General features: G+C 41.9%; 1 protein-coding gene across 6 annotated transcripts in view; it reads right to left on the reverse strand.

The window, feature by feature from the left end:
* The window catches only part of LOC144204057 (disco-interacting protein 2 homolog A-like), a 40,743-nt gene that overhangs the window by 4,691 nt on the left and 16,159 nt on the right, over positions 1-19,893 (reverse strand). For 2 of the 6 annotated variants that reach the window (XM_077727794.1, XM_077727793.1), the window contains 33 exons: positions 15,987-16,058; positions 14,969-15,088; positions 14,755-14,874; positions 13,614-13,844; positions 13,071-13,208; positions 12,500-12,544; positions 10,635-10,754; positions 8,836-9,033; positions 8,620-8,711; positions 8,337-8,447; positions 8,076-8,199; positions 7,872-7,981; positions 7,036-7,138; positions 6,837-6,901; positions 6,645-6,738; positions 5,960-6,079; positions 5,717-5,831; positions 5,465-5,604; positions 5,243-5,379; positions 4,845-4,925; positions 4,577-4,704; positions 4,243-4,357; positions 3,967-4,168; positions 3,777-3,877; positions 3,209-3,289; positions 2,896-3,013; positions 2,694-2,815; positions 2,272-2,383; positions 2,077-2,186; positions 1,868-1,998; positions 1,541-1,709; positions 924-1,094; positions 703-732 (listed from right to left, as the gene is read on the reverse strand). In XM_077727794.1, coding sequence (XP_077583920.1) covers positions 703-732; positions 924-1,094; positions 1,541-1,709; positions 1,868-1,998; positions 2,077-2,186; positions 2,272-2,383; positions 2,694-2,815; positions 2,896-3,013; positions 3,209-3,289; positions 3,777-3,877; positions 3,967-4,168; positions 4,243-4,357; positions 4,577-4,704; positions 4,845-4,925; positions 5,243-5,379; positions 5,465-5,604; positions 5,717-5,831; positions 5,960-6,079; positions 6,645-6,738; positions 6,837-6,901; positions 7,036-7,138; positions 7,872-7,981; positions 8,076-8,199; positions 8,337-8,447; positions 8,620-8,711; positions 8,836-9,033; positions 10,635-10,754; positions 12,500-12,544; positions 13,071-13,208; positions 13,614-13,844; positions 14,755-14,874; positions 14,969-15,088; positions 15,987-16,058 — 3,926 coding nt within the window. The remainder of the gene's footprint in view (positions 1-702; positions 733-923; positions 1,095-1,540; positions 1,710-1,867; positions 1,999-2,076; positions 2,187-2,271; positions 2,384-2,693; positions 2,816-2,895; positions 3,014-3,208; positions 3,290-3,776; positions 3,878-3,966; positions 4,169-4,242; positions 4,358-4,576; positions 4,705-4,844; positions 4,926-5,242; positions 5,380-5,464; positions 5,605-5,716; positions 5,832-5,959; positions 6,080-6,644; positions 6,739-6,836; positions 6,902-7,035; positions 7,139-7,871; positions 7,982-8,075; positions 8,200-8,336; positions 8,448-8,619; positions 8,712-8,835; positions 9,034-10,634; positions 10,755-12,499; positions 12,545-13,070; positions 13,209-13,613; positions 13,845-14,754; positions 14,875-14,968; positions 15,089-15,986; positions 16,059-19,893) is intronic. The other 4 variants (XM_077727796.1, XM_077727797.1, XM_077727795.1 and 1 more) reach the window with 4 other exon arrangements.

Below are 19,893 nucleotides of genomic sequence, written 5' to 3' on the forward strand. Positions count from 1 at the left end.
CTACAGTAACTAAATATTAGGCCGGGTCATCAACCAGAGCAAAGTGCGTGATAGGATAAATCCTCTGTGGTCATAATCAACCAAAATGACCAAACTGTGCGTGCAATTATTCAAACAACCCCATGCTCACAAGTATTTATTGCGAAAGGTTGACTGTCTACGTGTGCCCTATGGCTGATTGGTGACAAATTTGCGGTGTAGTCTGACTTTTACGCTAAGTCTGCTGGGATAGGCTCCAGCAACACTTGCGAGGAGATGCGGTATGGAGGATGAATGAAGGTTCACTTCATAAGTCTAACTTAAAGAATAAAAAACGCTGTTTTCCGACGTCTGGACTACAGAAATTTGACACAAAGTCGATGCGCATGATTAACAGCTGCAGCCATAAGTTACGAGACACTTCACCATTGAGTCGGGTGACAAGGTGTCTTAAAACCTTTCAAAAACCACAGAAAAGTAAGATGTGGCACCCGGGCGAAGGCTTTACGGCAGAGAGCGTCCCCAAATAGCCATGCGCCAGGCATCCATGGAAAGCAGCCGATGCAAAGAGAACAACAGCTTGGCTTCAAAAAAGTTTGTGGAAAATGCCAGTAAAAACTTAAGACAAAAACAATGAAAGGGCAAACACACTCAGACTCACACGCATGAGAAAACAGCAACAGCCCCCCCAAAGAGCAAACAACCACTCTTGTCTGACAGTACCTGCTCCACCAGTTTCCCTAACCTGTTGGGCTGACGGGACACATAAATAAAAGACATTTTTACGTGATTATGGATACATCTGGACGCACACCCCAACACAAACCGAGCACACGAAAAAATAAGAGAGAATTGAAAGGTAACTAAAGTGTTTGGACTCTCAAAACAACCGCATTTGTGAGGTAGACCTGCACAATCTACCGAGGGGTGTGTCGGACACTCACCTGCAAACAGATTGCCACGTTCACTCTGCAGCCAAAGGTGGTGCTGACAGCGCGTGCGGACAGCCCGAGGTCCTTGAAGATTTTGGAGAACGACTGCGTGAGAGAGATACGAGGACGTTCCTCTGCGACTACCATGCACGTCCGCACGCACGACAGGTTGACGTTCCGCAACTGTGCATGGGACAAACAAAAATTCCAATCACGAGGCAATTCCGTGTATAAGTAGTGTCCAAATCATCTATTAGCTAGAATATGTGAAATGTTCCATTTCAATGACCAAAAAAATGCTATTAGACAGAAATGGACAATGTTGGCATTCTTCATGTAAGGAAATGAAACCAGCCAAAATTGCTACGATGATGTCTCATTTGTCAATCTGAATTCACACTAAAATCTAAAAAACATCAATGCCCTTTCATCTAGGATGGCAGTGAGAGATTGTAGGCTCAATACCAGCCCCTTAATCCGATTGAATTGGACCTCTATGGTCTTCAATGGCAGTCAAAGAGTTGAGGTGTCACATTAGATGAGAGACTCTACTTGGGGATCTTTCAGTTAGAGTCAGACATTATTTGACAGACTAATAATGTTTATCCCCCAATCAGTCACCCACTTACCCGTAGTGCTTCCGTCTGTGATCCCAAGCCTTTTGTGCACATTTCCATCACTGAGTAGGAGCAGAAGGTAACGCGTACTTTGTACTGGCTTACAGCTGCCAGCCACACCGACACATTGCTTTCCAACTCTAGTGGGGGAACCAGGATTGACTGGTGGCCGGAGTACACACTGTAATAACCACCACAACAAAACATGGAATGTTAGAAGTTGTTAGTCTTGTCAAGTGAGAAGTTAGGAGCCACTGTCAGAACTGAAGTTCTACAAACTGCGATGGAAGTCCATGAAAAATGCATTGGGCATCTTGTCAACACGGAAGCGAGTCTCACCTGCACAAGCACCAGAGTGCAAATCCCAGGCCGCAATACGGGTCCAGGCAGATGGCGATCTGGCGGGAAGGGTAGAGCTCACACTGCAATTTGATGGAGCGGCACAAAGCACCGGTGGCCGCGTGGGACATCTACGACATGGGAAATCTTCAATGTATCGTACATCCAAAGAAATGACAAAGAAGAGTTCTACGTATACAAGTACACACCTTGACTCCTGCCAAGATGCCCGTGGTGGAAACGCTAAAGTCCAAGTAGGCTAACATCTCTGGGGTCGGGGGCTTATAAATCTGAGGACTTTTCTTTCTGGGGAGATCATCTGGATGGATAGATTTTTAAGTGAAAAACCAGTTGGGTCAGAAGGAGAACATGGGAGTAAATACGTCAGTGGGTGCATGTCTGACCTGTGTCCAGCACCATGGGCCAGCTCTTCACATCTACTGCAGCGGCAGCCTCTTTGGATTTCAGCAGCTTCATTATTGCTTGAGTTGTCAGAATACATACCGACTTACTGACCTAGAAGATGCAGATAGGATATTAACTGCCTCACTACATTGTGTAAATCAGGGGCGCTCAATAAATCCGTTTATAAATGTAGTTCATCTAAATTAGATACTTCCAATGATCCCATTTCTGTTTTTGGAGGACTATTGTACTGTTACATATTAAATGTATATAATCTTCAATGTCCAAATGATTTTTGGTTTGCAAGCACATTCCAAGCTAAAATTGAAATCCCTGTGTATTACTAGAGTGAATATTGTGACTCGCATATAAGCTGGTTAGTCGAGAAATAATTATTTGTGGTTAGCTCACTGTGAATTACCTCAACAATCATCTTGACGGTAGGAAGCGTGGTGGCAAGGTTCTGTGGGTGTGGAGGTCTGACCGTGACCGGGATGCAGCCAGCATACAAGCAGCCATAGAAGGTGGCTATTAAATCAATCCCTGCCCGAAAAAATAATTTAAAAAAACATATTAATAACGTTAATGGGGGATTTCCATTTCTTTTACTTTGTTGCAAGTACCTGGTGTGTAAACAAGGGCCACATGATCTCCTGTATTGAGACGTCCCATCAAAGCTGCCGCCACACGTTCGGCCCGCTTGTGAAGTTGCAAACAGGATGCCGTACTCGCCACCGTGCCCTAAAATGCATAAATATAAAGATATGTCCGGTTAAATCTCCTTATAGTCACAGGGCAATTTAGTTGACCAGTCCAAAACAGGCTATCGAATTCCACTAGATAGCCGAAGCCAATAACCGTATGTATTGACTTGATCCCATTCGTATAATAAATAAAAATATGGATATATGTGAGTATGTGGACATGCTGGTGTACCTTAGCATTGAGAACCAGGAACAGAGGATGGTCCGGAGTGGCCTGTGCTCTCCACTGGAGCACATCTTGAATGTAGAGGAACTAGCAGTGAGAAAAGAGGGAAATGTAAAAAGTTGTGCCGGGTCTCAACATAATAATTGAGTTTAAAAAACACACGGAACATTTGTGCTTGCACAATTTTCTGACACATCAGCTGAGCTCTCGGCTATCGAAATGGAGAAAAAAAATTAAAGAAGCGCATTTCATCTAGAAATGATATCTTGACGAAAGAAAAAATGTGAAAATGTATATAAAATGATAGTTTTCCACATATCTACATTATTTTTTGTAAACCTTTTGAGTGCCATTGTCAATGAGAGGCATCCAATCATGTGGATCTTTTCATCCTTTTGCTGTGAATTTAAATGAGTATATCATCACTACCTCTTCCAGATGAAATAGATTGGGTATCTATTGCCAACAACCAGCATATTTTGCTGCAAATGTTAGGTTTTGCTGCATAAACATAAGCCCAGGAGGGCCAATTTGATCAAACTGGTACTTTTCCCTCGCCCTGATGGTTGGTTACCTGCTCATTGTCTTCCAGCTGGGTCACGTCTCTTCCACAGGCCTGGGCTATTCTCTTGCCTGCCACCAGGTTTCCAACAATCATAGAAGCTGGGCCGACCTCTGGGCAGTGCAAACACACCCAGTCAAGAAAAGAGCAACTTATTATTATTTTTTTTCATTCCCATCACAAACGTGTTGCGACTTCATACCTGGCTGCTTTTGTCTCGGTTTGGGCAGGTTAGTGACGCACGTGTGAGGGCACATTAGGACATTGCAGGGATGCAACGATCCCTCCAGGAAGCGCTGTTTGGTCTCTGATATGTGGATGCCACCTAGGGGTGCTTTGGGAAGCGTGTTGGCAGGCACCAGTGCCAAGCAATACACGCCCACCTGATGAATGCTGTCTATGGCCTGCAAGCAAGACGCAGGAGAACTGTTTTTGCAGTCCAAACAATGTAGAAAAGAATAAGAAGCAGTGTCGGCACCTGAAGGACTCGGCTCATCCACTGGAAGCTGTCTTCCTCCGAGGCATCCGGTCTCTGCTCTGCCACTACGACAATCCTCTCGTCGTGCAGCACCGACACGGAAAACACAGCTATTCTGCAGCATGAGATGAAAAGTAATCAGTCAAACTATTTCTAGCTTTTGAAGTTGCCCTCTCGTGAGGAAATGATCGTGTTTCAGTCCCATTAACAGTGATAAGACATCCAATCCATTTGAACTAAAAGGGGCTGGCATCGATCCTTCCAATCTAAATGGGTTGGATATCTGTCGCCGTCAATGGCAGTGAATCAGTCAAGTTTTGTTACGTCGTCTAACCTGCCCCTGTAAACAAATTTCATGGGTTCCACCGCGAGCGCCGTGGCAACCACGTCGTCAGCGTTGTGTCTCCGTCCACTGACAACCATCAATCCATCCATCTTGCCGACGACAAACACGAGGCTGTCCTAGTAGTGAAACACAAAGTATGGCATTATTTGTAAACATTATTTGCCAAATACCTATAATAAGTATATTTGAGCCAAAGATATATATTTTAGACTTCATTATTTTAGACTGAATGTTTATATTGATAAAGATAACTTACGGGTCCCACAAAACCCAGCAGAGAGGTCCTGGTGAAGGTTCGGTCCATAACTGGAATTCCAGCCGATGTGACTGGAGTGGTCTGTGACAAAGGGATTCATTATATTTAACATAGAGGTGGATGAAATTGCAAAGCAATCAGAATTCTATAATCATTCTTTTTTTTTTAGATTAGAAGACTCATTTGTACATTAAAGACACTTTTCCTAAAAAAAACATTCAAAATATCTAATATCTGTCTTATTGCCCACCACTGCTTGAATGACATCCTTTTTTTATTGCTGCTGAGAGTATAATATTGTAGTGTAGTATTTACTATGAGGTAATCCTGTGGTTGTGGTGATATAGAAACACATTTATGTCATCTATACTAATAACAATAACAAAAAAAATACTAACCTCAAATATGTTCTTGGTCATGCCCTGGAGGCCATAATAGGCTAAACCGGTGCATTTTGAGCTCACGCAGATTTCTCCAACCTCATCTGTCTGACACAGGTATGGTGTCCCTTCCGCCCGCACCACACACACCAAGGCTACAAAATATCGATCAAACACCAACACATTTTCCTGTTACAATACCCATTTTTGGTGGTGTCAACACACGAGTGTTTTACGCACCTCCGGGCATGACCTGGCCGACATCCTGCACAGTCAGTACAGAGAGCTTCTCCTCGGTATCCACCCGGATCACACTGTGGCTCAACCCACACATGGAAAGCACAGCCTTGCCCGGTGAAGGGACGCTCATTTCTGGAGGTCTAAAGATGCAGTAATCATTTATATTAAGGGAAACAATCATTTTTTCCAGTTGGCCTCTAGAAGGCAGATTATTTTATGATTATTTTTTTACATGCACTAACGTGACCTCACCTCCTGATGGCGACAGTCATGGCTTCTGAAGAACTGGCACATGGACAGATCACTTCAGGTCTTAGCCCACGTGCTTGGAACACGTTGAGAAAGGCATCACAGGATGATATTGACCCTGCCGGCGCACAGCATCGTTGGCAACACGACAACCCACCGAGTATTGACACAAACAAATGCATTAGGTCAGCATGTATTTATGGACAAACCTTGTATGCAGTTGATTTTTTTGATACACAGACTCACATGGGTTAGCACCGTCGGCGACAATCAGCATGCGCAGTGAGCTCAAGCTGATGTCTCTCTGGTCCCTTTGTGCCAGTAGCGACCAGTGCATGTCCCTTGACTTCACTACGGCCACCCGTGCTGCCCAGGAGATACAAAAACACTACGTCAGACACATTGTATAATCCTACCTGACATTTTTTGTTTTCAAGCCTTATCATATAAGGTCATCTTTAATCGTTTCCAGGGAACCTGTTTGCACTATAGGGTGCTTAGTCTCCCATTTTATCCAACTACATACTGTATTTTCTCGCATATTTAGCCGCACCCTTAAAATTGCCTTAAAATCATTGAATTTTTACAATTTCCCTTGCATAAGATGTCCTCAGATTCACAAAGTTATCCTCCATATTCATGGTTTTAATAGGGAATACAAATGTGTTACTTTGAAGGGAAAATCTTTAAAAAAATCATTGCACATGGAATGTATGGACGGTGTCCACGAGTGGACAAAAGACAAATTGTCGATAATATTTCTAAATTTGCTTTACTGCCAATAACAGCAATTAAAGTTCAATCAACTTCTTTCCCTTTTCATGGATTATTACCCTTCATTTCAATGTAGATTAGACATTTATCACATTAATGGCAGCACATAGTTGTAATAATTTAAACCAAAAATGCCACCAACATGTCAACAAGTCACCTTTGTATGCGTAAACCTTCTGTATCCAGGAGAGGGGGTTAACTTTCATCAAAGAGTAAGGAATGCTGATCACATGCATCCGATTCATAACACTCTGCAATGAAAAAAAGCGGGTGGGGGTCATTTTCACATACATTATCTATTTAAACAAACTGCACAATGTCTAATCATAAAATATTTTAAAGAACTCACAGTGAGAACTCCATGCCACAGACCAGCTTCTCTTTTAAAGTCCAACACATTGGTTATAGTTTCCGCTACAAGTCAGAGAATGACATTCCATTATTTTTGCATACATAAGTTAGACTGTGTGTAGGGGAAGTTGGATCTAATGCAATTGGGGGGGTAAAAGAACATGAAAAACTACATTTAGGGTGACGTGAAAACTCACCCTCAGTGTAGCCGCAGGCCTGTGTTAGAGCGTGGCAGTGAGCAAGCATAGCTGAATGGCTGACTGTAATCCCCATAGTGCTTCCCTCCTTGCTGGTTTTATACTATAAAAAACATGTCAAAATAGCAAACCATTTAGCAGCCAGTCTAATCTAATCCATTCCTTCCTTTGCAACGATTATGCTTCCTAAGTAATACAGATCTTCTGTGTCAGATTTTTGAGAAGACGTTGATATAGTTTGGCCCCAAAATGAACCCCGAAGCATGCAAGCAGCAATTTTTGCCTCTTAATACTGTGTGCATTTTAGGCATCTAAATCTCAAACTTTAAGAGGATATAATACGATATACGTAGATTAAAAAACATAGAAACCTAAACAGTTTTTACTATTTATTTTCTGAAATATTTCAGATATTCAAAAGAAAACAATTCTTCTTGAACCTTTATTGGATAAGTGACTATTTATGAGCCTGTTATTTGTTATTTTTATCACAAATTATTACTGCATTTGTTACATTTTTTATTTCCTACTATTTAAATGATTAAATGATCACTATGCTGGTCACATGTTTTTTTTCAATTTGATTGATTTGATTGGATCGTTGCATTAACGAATCGATGTATCAATCCAGACCAATTCATCTTACACTCATATTTTATACAGAATTGTTCATCATCAATTTCATTATGGTAAGATATTCTTGGTATAACAGTAGGAAAGTCTCGATATTAAAAAGTCCCCCACGACTAGATTTAATACAATAAATTTGTCATTGCAAGCCTGGTGAATTCTGATGATATGCAGTTCAAAACTAGTATTTTAACTAATGCCCTCACTTCTATGTAGGCAATGTCATTGCTTGCTTCGCGTATTGGAGGATTCCAGTCTTTGGGAGGCTTCACGACATGTTTTCCATCCGTCACAAACCACAGCAACCTGGGCCAACCTAAAGAAAGAAACCAGGATGAGAAATGTAATGCTAAATTGTAACATAGTCAAATTGATTGCAGGAAGAAGAAAAAAAAGTGAGCAAGCTGTACCTTTGAATGTGGCTACCTCGCCCGTTTGTGCTTTGGGCAAACCTTTCTGACAAGCATCAGTGGTAAGAGCCACCGTTACCCCACAGCTGCCAAGCAGAAAGCCAATTTGTTGACTTCCAGCATCCTGTAAATTAAATACATAAAAAAATCTCAAACTCTATATTTAACTCTTCGGAAATAAGATGAACAACAACAAAAAAAATACGTCTGAGAGGATTAAATGTACAATGAAGTGTCAAGTAGTATTTTTTTGACCATCACCTTTCTGGTTAGTGGCACTTCAATGGGGACAGGCACCAGCTCTGCCAATAGACAGCCATAGAACGCCACCATGAACATCACTGGGTCATTGTTGGGGAACACTAGTGCAACCTGTGGAGAGACCGGCTCATGTTTTGCGCACCAAAAACTCAATGGAGTGCGCCAGCCTTAGTTGATAAATTATACAGGGAGTCTATGTTTAAACTGTGTCGAGAAAGACTTCATTTTAATTGGCAATTGGTAAAAATGTCTGCCACAAAACATACAAGATTACAAGACTTACCCTATCTCCAGGCATAAGCAAAGGTTCATTCCTTGTGCTAAGTTTGTTGAGAAGGGTGTAGGCTAGTTTCTGACATCGTGTCCACAGTTTACCTGCAGCGACAAACCAAAGTCCAACACAAAAATTGGTAAGTAAAAAAGGATTATATTCAACACAAAACCCATTTTAAATTCATAAAAAGAGTTCATAAAAAAACATTTTTTCAATGATACCTACCATAGGTGAGAGTGTAAACAGGCTTGCCGGCGTTATCGAGCGCCGTCAAGCAAGGGCTCTTAGGCTGCGTGGTTCCCCATCGTTGCAAGGCTGCTGTCAATGAGGGCGGCCAGTTAGTGACCACTCCGAGGGGATCTCCCTCAAGGGGACACATTAGTTGACCTTCTGGCTTTGGCTGGTTTGGATTGGGGTGTTGGACTGAAAATACACGGGGGGAAAAAAGGAGTAAAAATTTAAAAGTATGCTGAATAAGCAGGAAGACTAATAAATAAATGTACAACCACTTGCAGGCAACAGTGGTGCAGTGTACCCAGTACCCTAATTGCTTTGACAGCATATCCCGTGGCTCGATGCAAGCAATTCTGCCAGAGAGTTTTACAAGATACTGGTAAATCAGTGATTTATAGATCTCTCAGAGGGAGGCTTAAAAGTAATACAAGCGGGGATAGTTAAATGGCGAGATAGCAAGAATTGACAAAAGCCTAGTGGATTAAAGCCATATATTCAGTCCTTAACAGTTTTTGGAGTTGCCCGACTGCTGCTTTCAAATTCCAACCCATTTGTGCTTTCCAGATAAAACACCTCAACCAGGAAAGCTCTTCTCGCACAGACCACTCAGTCTGCAGACTTTTGGTCTGTTCTGCCAAAGTTTGGAGTGCTTCCCAATGACCTGCTGGTGTGTTACTAATCCTGCTGCGTTTTCATTTGGACCGTGTTTATTCAGCCTGGCAGAGTACCACCCAAAATGGAGGAATGGAGGAATTCCACAAAAAAACAAGACCGGTCCACAATGTGAGTCTGCGTTTCTGCGGTCTGGCTGTGCCTTACCACTCCTTAAGCACACCTGGTGGTCTCTGATCCACAGTAGGAGGTGGGCGGATGACAAAGAAAAATAATCACTTATCTAAACACTTACTTGGACCGTTTATTTGCAGGGTGTGGCAACGGGCTTGGTACAGTGACTACAGCAATGGCAAACAGTTGGTTAACAAGTGCTGGGCGAGAAAGTATAAATACATCTCTTACCAGATCGGGCATGTAATATCATAATCACAACATGCTACCATTTATTTTTAATTATCGGGTGGAAAAAAACAAGGTCATTAAAAATGATGGGTTTCTCTTCAATAATGGCTGATTCTGTCCCAGCGCAGTAGTAGTGGTGTTTACTTTCATTAACTGCTTCATTTATTCATGCATCATTTGCTTGCATCGTGTGGTCATTTATCACACCACTGAGTTTCCCTGGATAGGCACATCTAGAAGCCGTACCGCATCATTGAGTCAAGTATCAACACTCTGGAGCTGAGTACTACAGTGTATTTTTACTCCTGCCAATAGGTGAAACCTAAGAAAGGCAGACTGTCTGTATGTTTGTCTTCAAGATAAAGCCTTCAAATAAAGGGATTATCAACATTTCAGGATATGTCTGTACTTTGAAACACAATATTTACATTTTGGGTTAATATGGTTAAAGGTCACATCATTCATAAATATGTTTGCGTCCAGATTGAGTATAAACAAGTAAATAAAATTTTTGTGTTTGTTCTTTTTTTGATGCAAATATGGATTTGCATTACCAAGGCAAATAGGGGAGGGAACCTGGAGTATGGAGGAAGCTCTGAGGATTGAGGTGTGCACCTGTTGAGCTTGGTTTGTAAATACAAACCAACCAACTCTGGTACAGAGAATCAAACCAAAAAGGGTCCATTGTATTGAGGTCCGGACCAAACAATGTGAACTTCCTGGTGTGAAAATTCAGATAGTAATTACAGTGACAACTGAGAGTATAAACTCACCATCCATGAGGTCCTCAAAGTCGTCCACAAAGAATTCTCTCAAAGGCGGCCGCTTCGGTCTTTTCAGTGTGTTAAGCAATTGCTGGATTTTCGAGGACACGCGGCTGTTGACTGGAACACCTAAACAATGACATTGCAAAGAGGATGGCGTGATAAGAAAACATGTTTAAAGAAAAAAAAATAGGCCAAAACAAAGAAATGGAGACAAAAAGTGCGGCCGGCAAACAAAAAAGGATGTAGGATTTGTAAGATGTGCAGTCATGAGGAGAATGGATGGGGGAGGAGAAAATACACAGAAGATCAGAAGACAGTTTCAAGGCATTGAGGCACACCGGTGCTCCAAAGTTAGTGTTTTTAAGTCAGAGAACTCTCCAGTAAGCCTTCCAGGGTGACTAATCAGGCTGTGAGGATCTGCCTGCTGCCTAGCAACCATCCGTCGTCTCCTACCCGGCATCCGAGACATTAGGTCTCAGGTGTGTGTGTGCAGAGCTTACAAAGTCTAAAGTTGACCACACTGCAGAATAACTTTGGTACTATTTACTAGAACTATACATACAGATTTTTTTCTTTTAATTGACTGGCTGCAGTGATAGATCTTTAATCCATTCATCCATCTTTTCCTGTTCAAAAGGATTGGACATCTATTGCCGTCAATAACAAAAAATGACCAAAAACTTAACCGGATTGAACTTCCCAATAGAAAAAGGAAATTGTTAGCTATTTGTAACATGGTTTTGTCCATATGAATTTATTCTAGGTTAGGGAGGGGCAAGTGTCAGACATTGTAGCCACAAGAGACGGAGACCACAGCTGCACGCAGCCTTCGTGATGCGTTTTTGTTCTATAATAAGACATAGTCTGCTAGTAGAAAGGCAACCACATATTGGACTCGCGCACATGAGGTGCAGCGCAGCACCTGATGGGCCAATTAGACACATTCGACAACATCTGATCGCCCTGAGTCCCAGCCACTCAAAAGCTATGATACATTAATGGATGATAGTGGCAGATGAGTACTTGGTTGTGATAATTTACATATCAGGGTCCTCAGAATCAGTCTGTGTTTTCCTACACTTGAAAAATCCATTGCATTGCATTGCATCACTCTCATGCAGTAATTTTGCATTTCATTTTATGGAAATTTGACTTTGTTTGTTTACAATTAATTGGGTCTTTGTAGTGCCTAATTGAATGTTTTTATACATGAGAGCTGATGATGAGTTGTTATTAGGGTCCATAAACAGTGTATTTCTGTTCTTATTCATTTTCATTTTGTTTTTATGAAATTATACGTTATTCATTCAAAAAAAAAATACAAGACTAATGCTTAATAATAATTATTATAATATAACATGTATATTTTACATGCTATATTATAATAATTGAAAACTAGAAGTAGAGCAGGAAGCGGTTGCCTCTGGTTGGCTGTTATAACTGAAATTGTGCTCGGATTTTTAAACTAGACAATCACTCTCATATGATTGCCCAGCCTTAGCTAATATATTGTACCGCATTAGATGTGTGAAAGTTGAGATGACACCAAAAAAAAAAAATCCCAAAAGAAAATACACATGCAAAGATAGACACGTAATCAACCTTTTCACCAACCCACAGCAGTGTCAAGCACGTTGACCAAGAAACAATAGTCATAATGCCACAGATGCAAACGCATTGGTCTTGTCAGCAAGACCATCAACAATATGGAAAAAAACATTTTAAAAAGATGTATCAAATGAGTGAATACATTTCCTTTTTGGAGGAAGATGGTTGGCGGAGGGGGTGCAACACCTTACAGTCGTCACATGCACAAAAGACAGACGGCCTTCCATACAGTTTAAACAATGGTAGCAATAAAAAAAAAATACCATTTATCATCAAAGTGAGGGATCCCTCACCTCTCCACTCACAGCCTGGAGGAGAAACAAATGAGGATGTCAATAAACATGATCCGCCACCAATGGTGCTCCAAATCAAAAAGAGACGCAAGCTGAATCTTTCTTCTCCCTCAATTGATCCGAAAAACACAAATTAAAACACGGTGCCCTAAGACAAATGTCACCTGAAGGCTGTTTCATAACTATTACATAACATTGCAATTTCACCATGTAGTGAAATATTTCTCAAGAATCCAAAAGTCATCAGTAAAAAAAACAAAAAAAAACAAACCAGTGATAGGTATTTTAGAATAATAATAGTAATAATGTAATGTGTTTTATCACCGGACAACAATTAAGAGTGTCTATTGGAGTGTTTTTTTTTTTCAGGGCCAAAGGAGGAGAGGTGTTACCATAGCAACACATAGAGGGTTCGCCGGCAGCTTGCGCCAGCCTGATGGGAAGACTGACTAAAGAGGGAAAAACAGAGGGACAAACAGCAGGGGAGGCAGACCGGAGGGAAGCGCATAGCTGCGTGCGTGCATGCGTGCAGGACACTAACCATCTGCCGTCTCCATGATGCTGGTGTGGTGGTTGTAGCTACGGGACACGCCTCGAACCGAAGCGACGTGGGACTGCTCTGCGTGGAGGGACGAGCGCTCCGAGAAGCCCGTCACGTCTGGTGGAGCTATGTGGTTATCTGTGATAAAAGGGTTGACAAATGATGTATCAACTAGCCGTCTCTCCCTTCATTCTAAACCTGACATATCTTTAGGTTTTTGCATACCGGGAATTTCACCAGAAGACAATTTACCAAGGGTTATGGTCAAAGACATTCATTCCTTAGGGGAAAGAGTTTAGGTAAAACTATATAATTTGGAGAAATGATGGAAATGTGTGTATCGATGATGACAAAAGCAGACGTGTGCAACACTGCTTATCGTTTGGGATTTCAAAGAAATCGAATGGCTGGAGATAATGGAATGCTCCAAATGTCTGCTGAATTTAGCAAAAGCAAGACAATAGTCTCCGTGGTTACTGGATTGGACGTACATCGCCATCAATGGCAGCCCATGAATCAAAAAGTTAGAAAAGAGTCACGCACCAAGGTGTGTATGTGCCATGAGGTCAGCCAATGCAATAGCTTTAGTGTTGGTGGCTCTTCCTCCCGGGTGGGACGAAGTGGACGAAGCAGACGAGGACGTGGATGAACCCTGGATAACCCGGTTAAACCAGTGTTCGACAGCCGGGTGGCCGTGACTCTGGTTAGGTGCCGAGTTGGTCAGACGTCCCTTTCGCCGCAAGGAGCCCTCGTCTTCCGATGCCGAGGATGTGTCTGTGTTAGTATTACAAGATGTAGTAGATGGTAAACACAAATTCACAGCAGTAGCAGTAATCTCTTGGCCTTGAAAAAGTTGCATCTAGTTCTAACAAGCCCATATTGACATGTGTGCAACCAGCAGTGTCAAGAGGTTTGGTCCACAGTGAATGATCTGTTTGTTATTGCTCTGCTAATCTCTCCTTTATATCAGTCTCTTAGTAACCATGGCAAAGTGAAGCAGAAGAACAGTGAGGGTCAGGCTAACAGGCATAAAGTCAAGAGGTGGCATTCATCGCTGATAAACAGATGAGAAGTGAGCGAGTGGCTTGGATTTAACTGACAAAAACAGCAGGCTGTAATTGCAAACAACTGCTTAATGAGTCATACATTGATGACTCGTCGGGCCTGCTAATTACCGCAAAGTGATTAAGTGCAATCACAGCAAATATGATGTATTCACAGTCATTCTGTACAGTTGTACACCATTCACCAACAGTGAGGTGTATTGGGCTTTCTGCTTAAATTGCTACCAAAAGAGCCGACTAAAACTTGCTTCGCATTTTTGCCAATTAACATTATGAATTGCAAAATCCCCAATATCAAAATATCACAAAGTGTAACAGAATGAGGTAAAATGTTGACATTTCGAAACAATGCAAACAATGTTAACCAGTATGCAACATGTGGGAAGGTCTAACTGGGCATGCACTCATGATAACTGAGTCTTTTGTAATCCCAAACAATAGCTACTTTCATTTAACTCAAGTTTTCTTTTTTTCAATTTTCTATTCTTACTTAGCAACACAGTCGTGAATTACAGGATTGCTAGCACCCTACACTCTACAGTTTGAGGGAGGGAATTGGAAGGGCAATGCGTGTGCAAAGATCATTTATATATTACAGTCTGTAGCTGCTAAAGCCTCACCTGGTGGGGTGCATGTCTCCACAGAGGACTGTACTAGCACGGATCGTCTCTTGGACGGCATTGGCATCTTCCTTTCTTTGTATTTGGCCAAAGCTGCTTGGACAGCTTCTGTGTGCAGATCTAGGCCACACAATAGAACACGTAGGCTAAAACACACCTTTAAAAGAACTCCAGCAAGAATCTGAAACTCTCACACGAGGCCAAATGCGGTTACCAGAGCGGAAGCGTTCATCCCTAGCGTTGGCTGCCCGAGATTTGGTGTGTTTGGAGTCGGAGAGAATAGCCTGGGAGGAGGCTGGAATCCGGTTGTCGATCTGTAGAGAAGGATCTACGCCTGGAGAGAAAAAAAAGAAGATGAGGGAATCTTATCAGCAAATTCACTTTTTATTAGTCCCTGCCAGTCATCAGCTTCTCTGGTCTTTCCGTGGCAGAAGCTTAACGGAGATCATTGAGCTCCACCCAGTCAGCAACTCTTAGACAGCAATATAACTCACCTGCTGCAATGCTGAGCAATAGACTTACACAAATTCAGTCAATTTACTAAAAAGCACAAGCAACACTTTCGTTTGAGGACATTCCAGGACAATGCGAGGCAAACTAGTGAGCGAGGACAAACACTTGAATCCTGGCCCCTACCACAAAGTAAAACAATGTCTGTTCTTCAGCTCAAAGATGCAAAACGTTTTTCTGATGCCAGGACCTCAGACTGTGTTGCTGGGGAGAAGATGCTTAATTTAAATCAATTGGTTGCACGCTCTGCCACAGAAGACACATTTATTGGTAAACATCCAACAAATTGATGTTTAAGCATCTTCTCAGTACATTAAACTAATAAGTACATCTGAGCGTTTGCCTTTTTTTCCACAGAACTGCACTCAGCTTGAAATTAACATTAGTACACTAGCAAAACCAAGCAAAGCCTGCATAATTCGCAGTTTACTTTTATCCCAATTAACTTTACTTGCTGAAAAGAAATCACTTATTCACATATTTTTTTAGCAATTTCTAACATTACGTTTCCTCACTTTGGCAAATCACAACCAGCTAGATGTTATTAGGAAAGATATATCAACAAAGAACTGTTAAAGTGATGCATCTTGTCTGCGGTTGTCTTTCTAGGTCGGGAAAAGTCTTACTTTTTCGATGGTATAGATGTTTCGATGTCGATTGGTTGTAGTGTTTTTTTGGGGGGATCAATGTATTATTAGAAAAGCAATCATAAATACCCTTACCTTGTATCTGTGGGATATACGGTGCCAACAGTTTGCTTCTTTTCTTCTCGTAGCCCTTCTGAGTGATGTCCCCTGTACAGAGATGAAGAACAGACGGGTAGGGAGAGGGACAGAGAGATAGATGAGTCATTAGCTCTGATGAGTCCTGTGTGTGTGTGTGTGTGTGTGTGTGTGTGTGTGTGTGTGTGTGTGTGTGTGTGTGTCTGTGTGTGTGTATGTGTGACTGTGTGTGCACGTGTTTTTGGTGTTCAGCATAGGGCCACATACATTAAAATTTTCTTACATTAAAATTGGGATTAGTGGACACAAGCCATAGTTGAGCCGAGCTGCATTCAAAATTCAGGTCCAAGTGCCCAAGATCAATACAATGCCAATATTTGAGGTGACTTTTGATTCGCTTTTAGTACAGTTTACTCCGGACTATTGCAGGGGTCAAGTTGAAGGGAATGTTAAACTCAGGTTTATTTCAACCTGTACTCAAATACATAAAGGACACCAAGTCTTGAGTTGTGTCCCTATTCATTGCTGTGCCACTCTAGCATGAAGCACAACAATGTTGTAGTGTAAAGGCAGGTGTTGTTGTCACACTTCTCCTGAGTCACCCCCTGACAGCTGAATGGCTTCACTGTTTAATGTCCAACAATGCCTAGCCTTCCATAGGCTGTGCCTCCTGACCCAACACTGAGACTTCTGTTGTGACACCTCTCTATCAGTGTGTGTCGGTGCACATTGACGTGTGTCTATGTGCATACTGGGGTGTCAGAGTACATGCACTATAGAATTATGCCTAGACGAGTACACAGTAGGAATGCTTTCTCTATGGCAGCCCCAAACTGGAACTTCCGTGCCCAAGCGGGTACTCAAGTGAAATCCTGATCTGTGAAATCATACCCAAGTGGAAGCTAGTGTCCCATGTAAAAAAGGGCAATAACCACAACAAAATGAATGACCTTTTGTTCCCAGGCGGACTAAAAACAGCATAAAAAGTATAGTGGTTAATCTTGCCTTATTACATTTCTTATATGAGAGACTAGTTTATTTACTAAAATGACATGACTATTCACTGTCATGGTTTGGAAAGGAATCAAGGAGAACAATTGTTTGTATAAATAAAAAACAATCATGCCAGGGGAATTAACATAAGGGAAGTTATTTAAAAATACCGATTGGAAATGGAAAAAAAATGAAAAGAGGAAAGGGTGGAGCTTAAACGCTTCTGTCAAATGACAATCTCGAGGGAAACTCAAGCGAATTGAAACAATGCCCCAACACAAGAAAAAAAACCTTTGCTCGACCTTTTGGTTGCCTTGTGATGACTGGAGGCTTGATAATGGAATTAAGTTATGAGAACATTTAGTTAACTTAGTTAACCCTGCGCGATCAGCTCAGTGGTTTAGAGCCAAGGTGAATTGTAGAAGATTGCTTGGGCTCAAATGGAAACTGTCCTATTTTTTACCCTGTGATTCCCGTCAAAAGAATATTCTACCTATAATCGAACCTCTCCAACATCCCGTCCCCTCTTAAGTGCAGCGTGTCCGCAGATATTAAGCGTAATAGTCGTCTTCTGACCTCCAGACAGTCTCTCATTAAGCGCATTCAAAAGGTCTTTCAAAAAGGAAGAAAAATAGCAAAACCAGGGTTAAGTCATGTCCACATTTTTGGCTGGACAAATGCTGAACTCACAAGAGACAATGCATTTTATATTCCCGGATACCAAACAAGCAGTTGGGTCTGGCAGCTTTTCTGAAGTTTTTACCGTAAACAATTCCTCTGGCACGGCATTCAATCCCAATTTCCCCAAGCACTCTGTAAAGAGTGACAGTAAGAGTCACTTTCCTCTGCCTGCTGCATTGACTTTAATTGACTGATGGCTGCTGAGTAAAAGCGACTTTTTTTTGGACAAAGCAGTGGGCCTTCACAGTGAATTAGCCAGATGGATCTCCGCAATCTAAACCTCAAACCAGTCATTGAGATCCATACCCCATATTGGGTTCAAATCCAGGTCAGTTCACCTGTGTGGAGTTTGCATGTTCTCCCAGGACCTGCGTGGGTTTTCTGTGGGTACTCCAGTTTCCTCCCACATTCCAAAATCATGCGTGGTAGGCTGATTGGACATAAGTCAGCTGGGATAGGCTCCAGCACCCCTCTCAACCCTAGTGAAGATGAAGCAATTTAGAAAATGAACGCAATGAATGAATGACCAAAGAATAGATTTAGCATTTACCTGGTTATTTACGCTCCTATTTTTATTATTATGAAATCATTTGTATTGCCATTGAACCACAATAGACGCCCAATTCATTTGAACTGGGAGTGGCCAGGTGAAGGATCATTTCTCTGCCATGAAGCCTTTCTCCGTCCACAGTTTCAGTGCTAGGTTGACTCTCAATCTGCTAAAACTGCTGCCAGGACAGTGTGCAGGTTACCAGCTCTTCTTACATTTTAAAATGAATGTTTCATATTCAGGCAGAATAGCGAGCAGAGACAGATGTGTCCAACTGTTATTGCATGAAGTCCCCTAACAGAGTAAATATTGATTTTACGCTTCAACGTTCATACAGACAGTGTTTTGTTCCCCCCCTAAAGCAAACATACATCTGACAGATTTGAACACTACAGTTGACCTACTTACCTCCCATGTGTGCATAGTGAGAAAAGTTTCTCATTGTTTGACCATTCTCTCATCTTTGCATGAAATAAAGCCATCGGTATTTAGAGAAAAACAAAATTCCGGCGAGAGGAGAGATTTAAACCAAAAATGCAATCATGTCAAGTTGAGAAAATAAATAACGGCTGCAGATTCATATAGAAACGCACAAGGCTAAATGACTCACATATTAAGGAGGAAGCAGAGGACACATGTTCACCACAGGCGGACGCGTAGATGAGGAGGATAGATGGCAAATGCTCTCCTACTTACAGGCGAAGTCTAAAGAGGCGCTCCTGTCAGAAGTCAGACCCCTCAGCATCCTTTGTTTCCATTGCAGGAGACTGACTGAACCCCATCTCTCTCACTCTCCCTTCCCATCGCTTCTCTCCCTTTCATTTGCTCCCTCCCTCTCCAAAACAAAGCTTGCCGCCTAGGCTGTAGGATTAGGGTCTCCAGGCAGACCCCTGCCCCCCAACTTCCCACATACACATCCTGCTTAAATCAAATACAAGTTTACCTCGTGACATTTGCAGAATTTTGGATCCCATCACAAGAAATAAAGCAAGCAAAATTGTCCAATGACATTGGCTTCAATCTCATTATCCATATATATATATATTTTTTTTTTCAGCAGTATCTGAGAAGAATCCCACAATTTTTCCCTTAATGATAATTCAATGTTGCCGGAGCAAGCGTCTTGCAGAAGCCCCAGCTGGTATGCCGCCCCTTTTGTGTGCTTTATGCCAGAAATTACAGCCCTATTCATCCTTTGGCATTAACTTCCTACGAAGAGCTTGATATAATTGGGCTCAATTACCGCAATAGTAAGCAGAATGAATGCGCACGCACTCCAAACAGAAAACGCAGCGGATGTCTTCCTGCTCAATAAAATGTCATGCCCTTGTGACCTAGTCTATCAGTAGCCTATGCTAATGCCGCCGTTAAGTCATATTTAGAGAATGGGAGTTGCATGAAAAACCCTCTTTGGGGCCATACATATTTTTTTAAATGCAATGAAATACCACGCAAGCTAAGTGGACATACCTATCACAGGCTGGATCTGTCCCAAGATCAGGACCCCCTTTATGTTGCAGGAATTGTCATTTATAATGAAATATATAGAGGGAAGATTGCGGGGGCAAATGGGTTGATTGACAATGACATCAGCGGTAGGAACCAAAAGAGATGATGGACTAATAATACATTGACAGAAGCGATATATTCATAAGGTCATGTCCAGTATTATTTATCTATTTT

The sequence above is a fragment of the Stigmatopora nigra genome, chromosome 11 (assembly GCF_051989575.1).
Source record: "Stigmatopora nigra isolate UIUO_SnigA chromosome 11, RoL_Snig_1.1, whole genome shotgun sequence".
NCBI lineage: Eukaryota > Metazoa > Chordata > Actinopteri > Syngnathiformes > Syngnathidae > Stigmatopora > Stigmatopora nigra.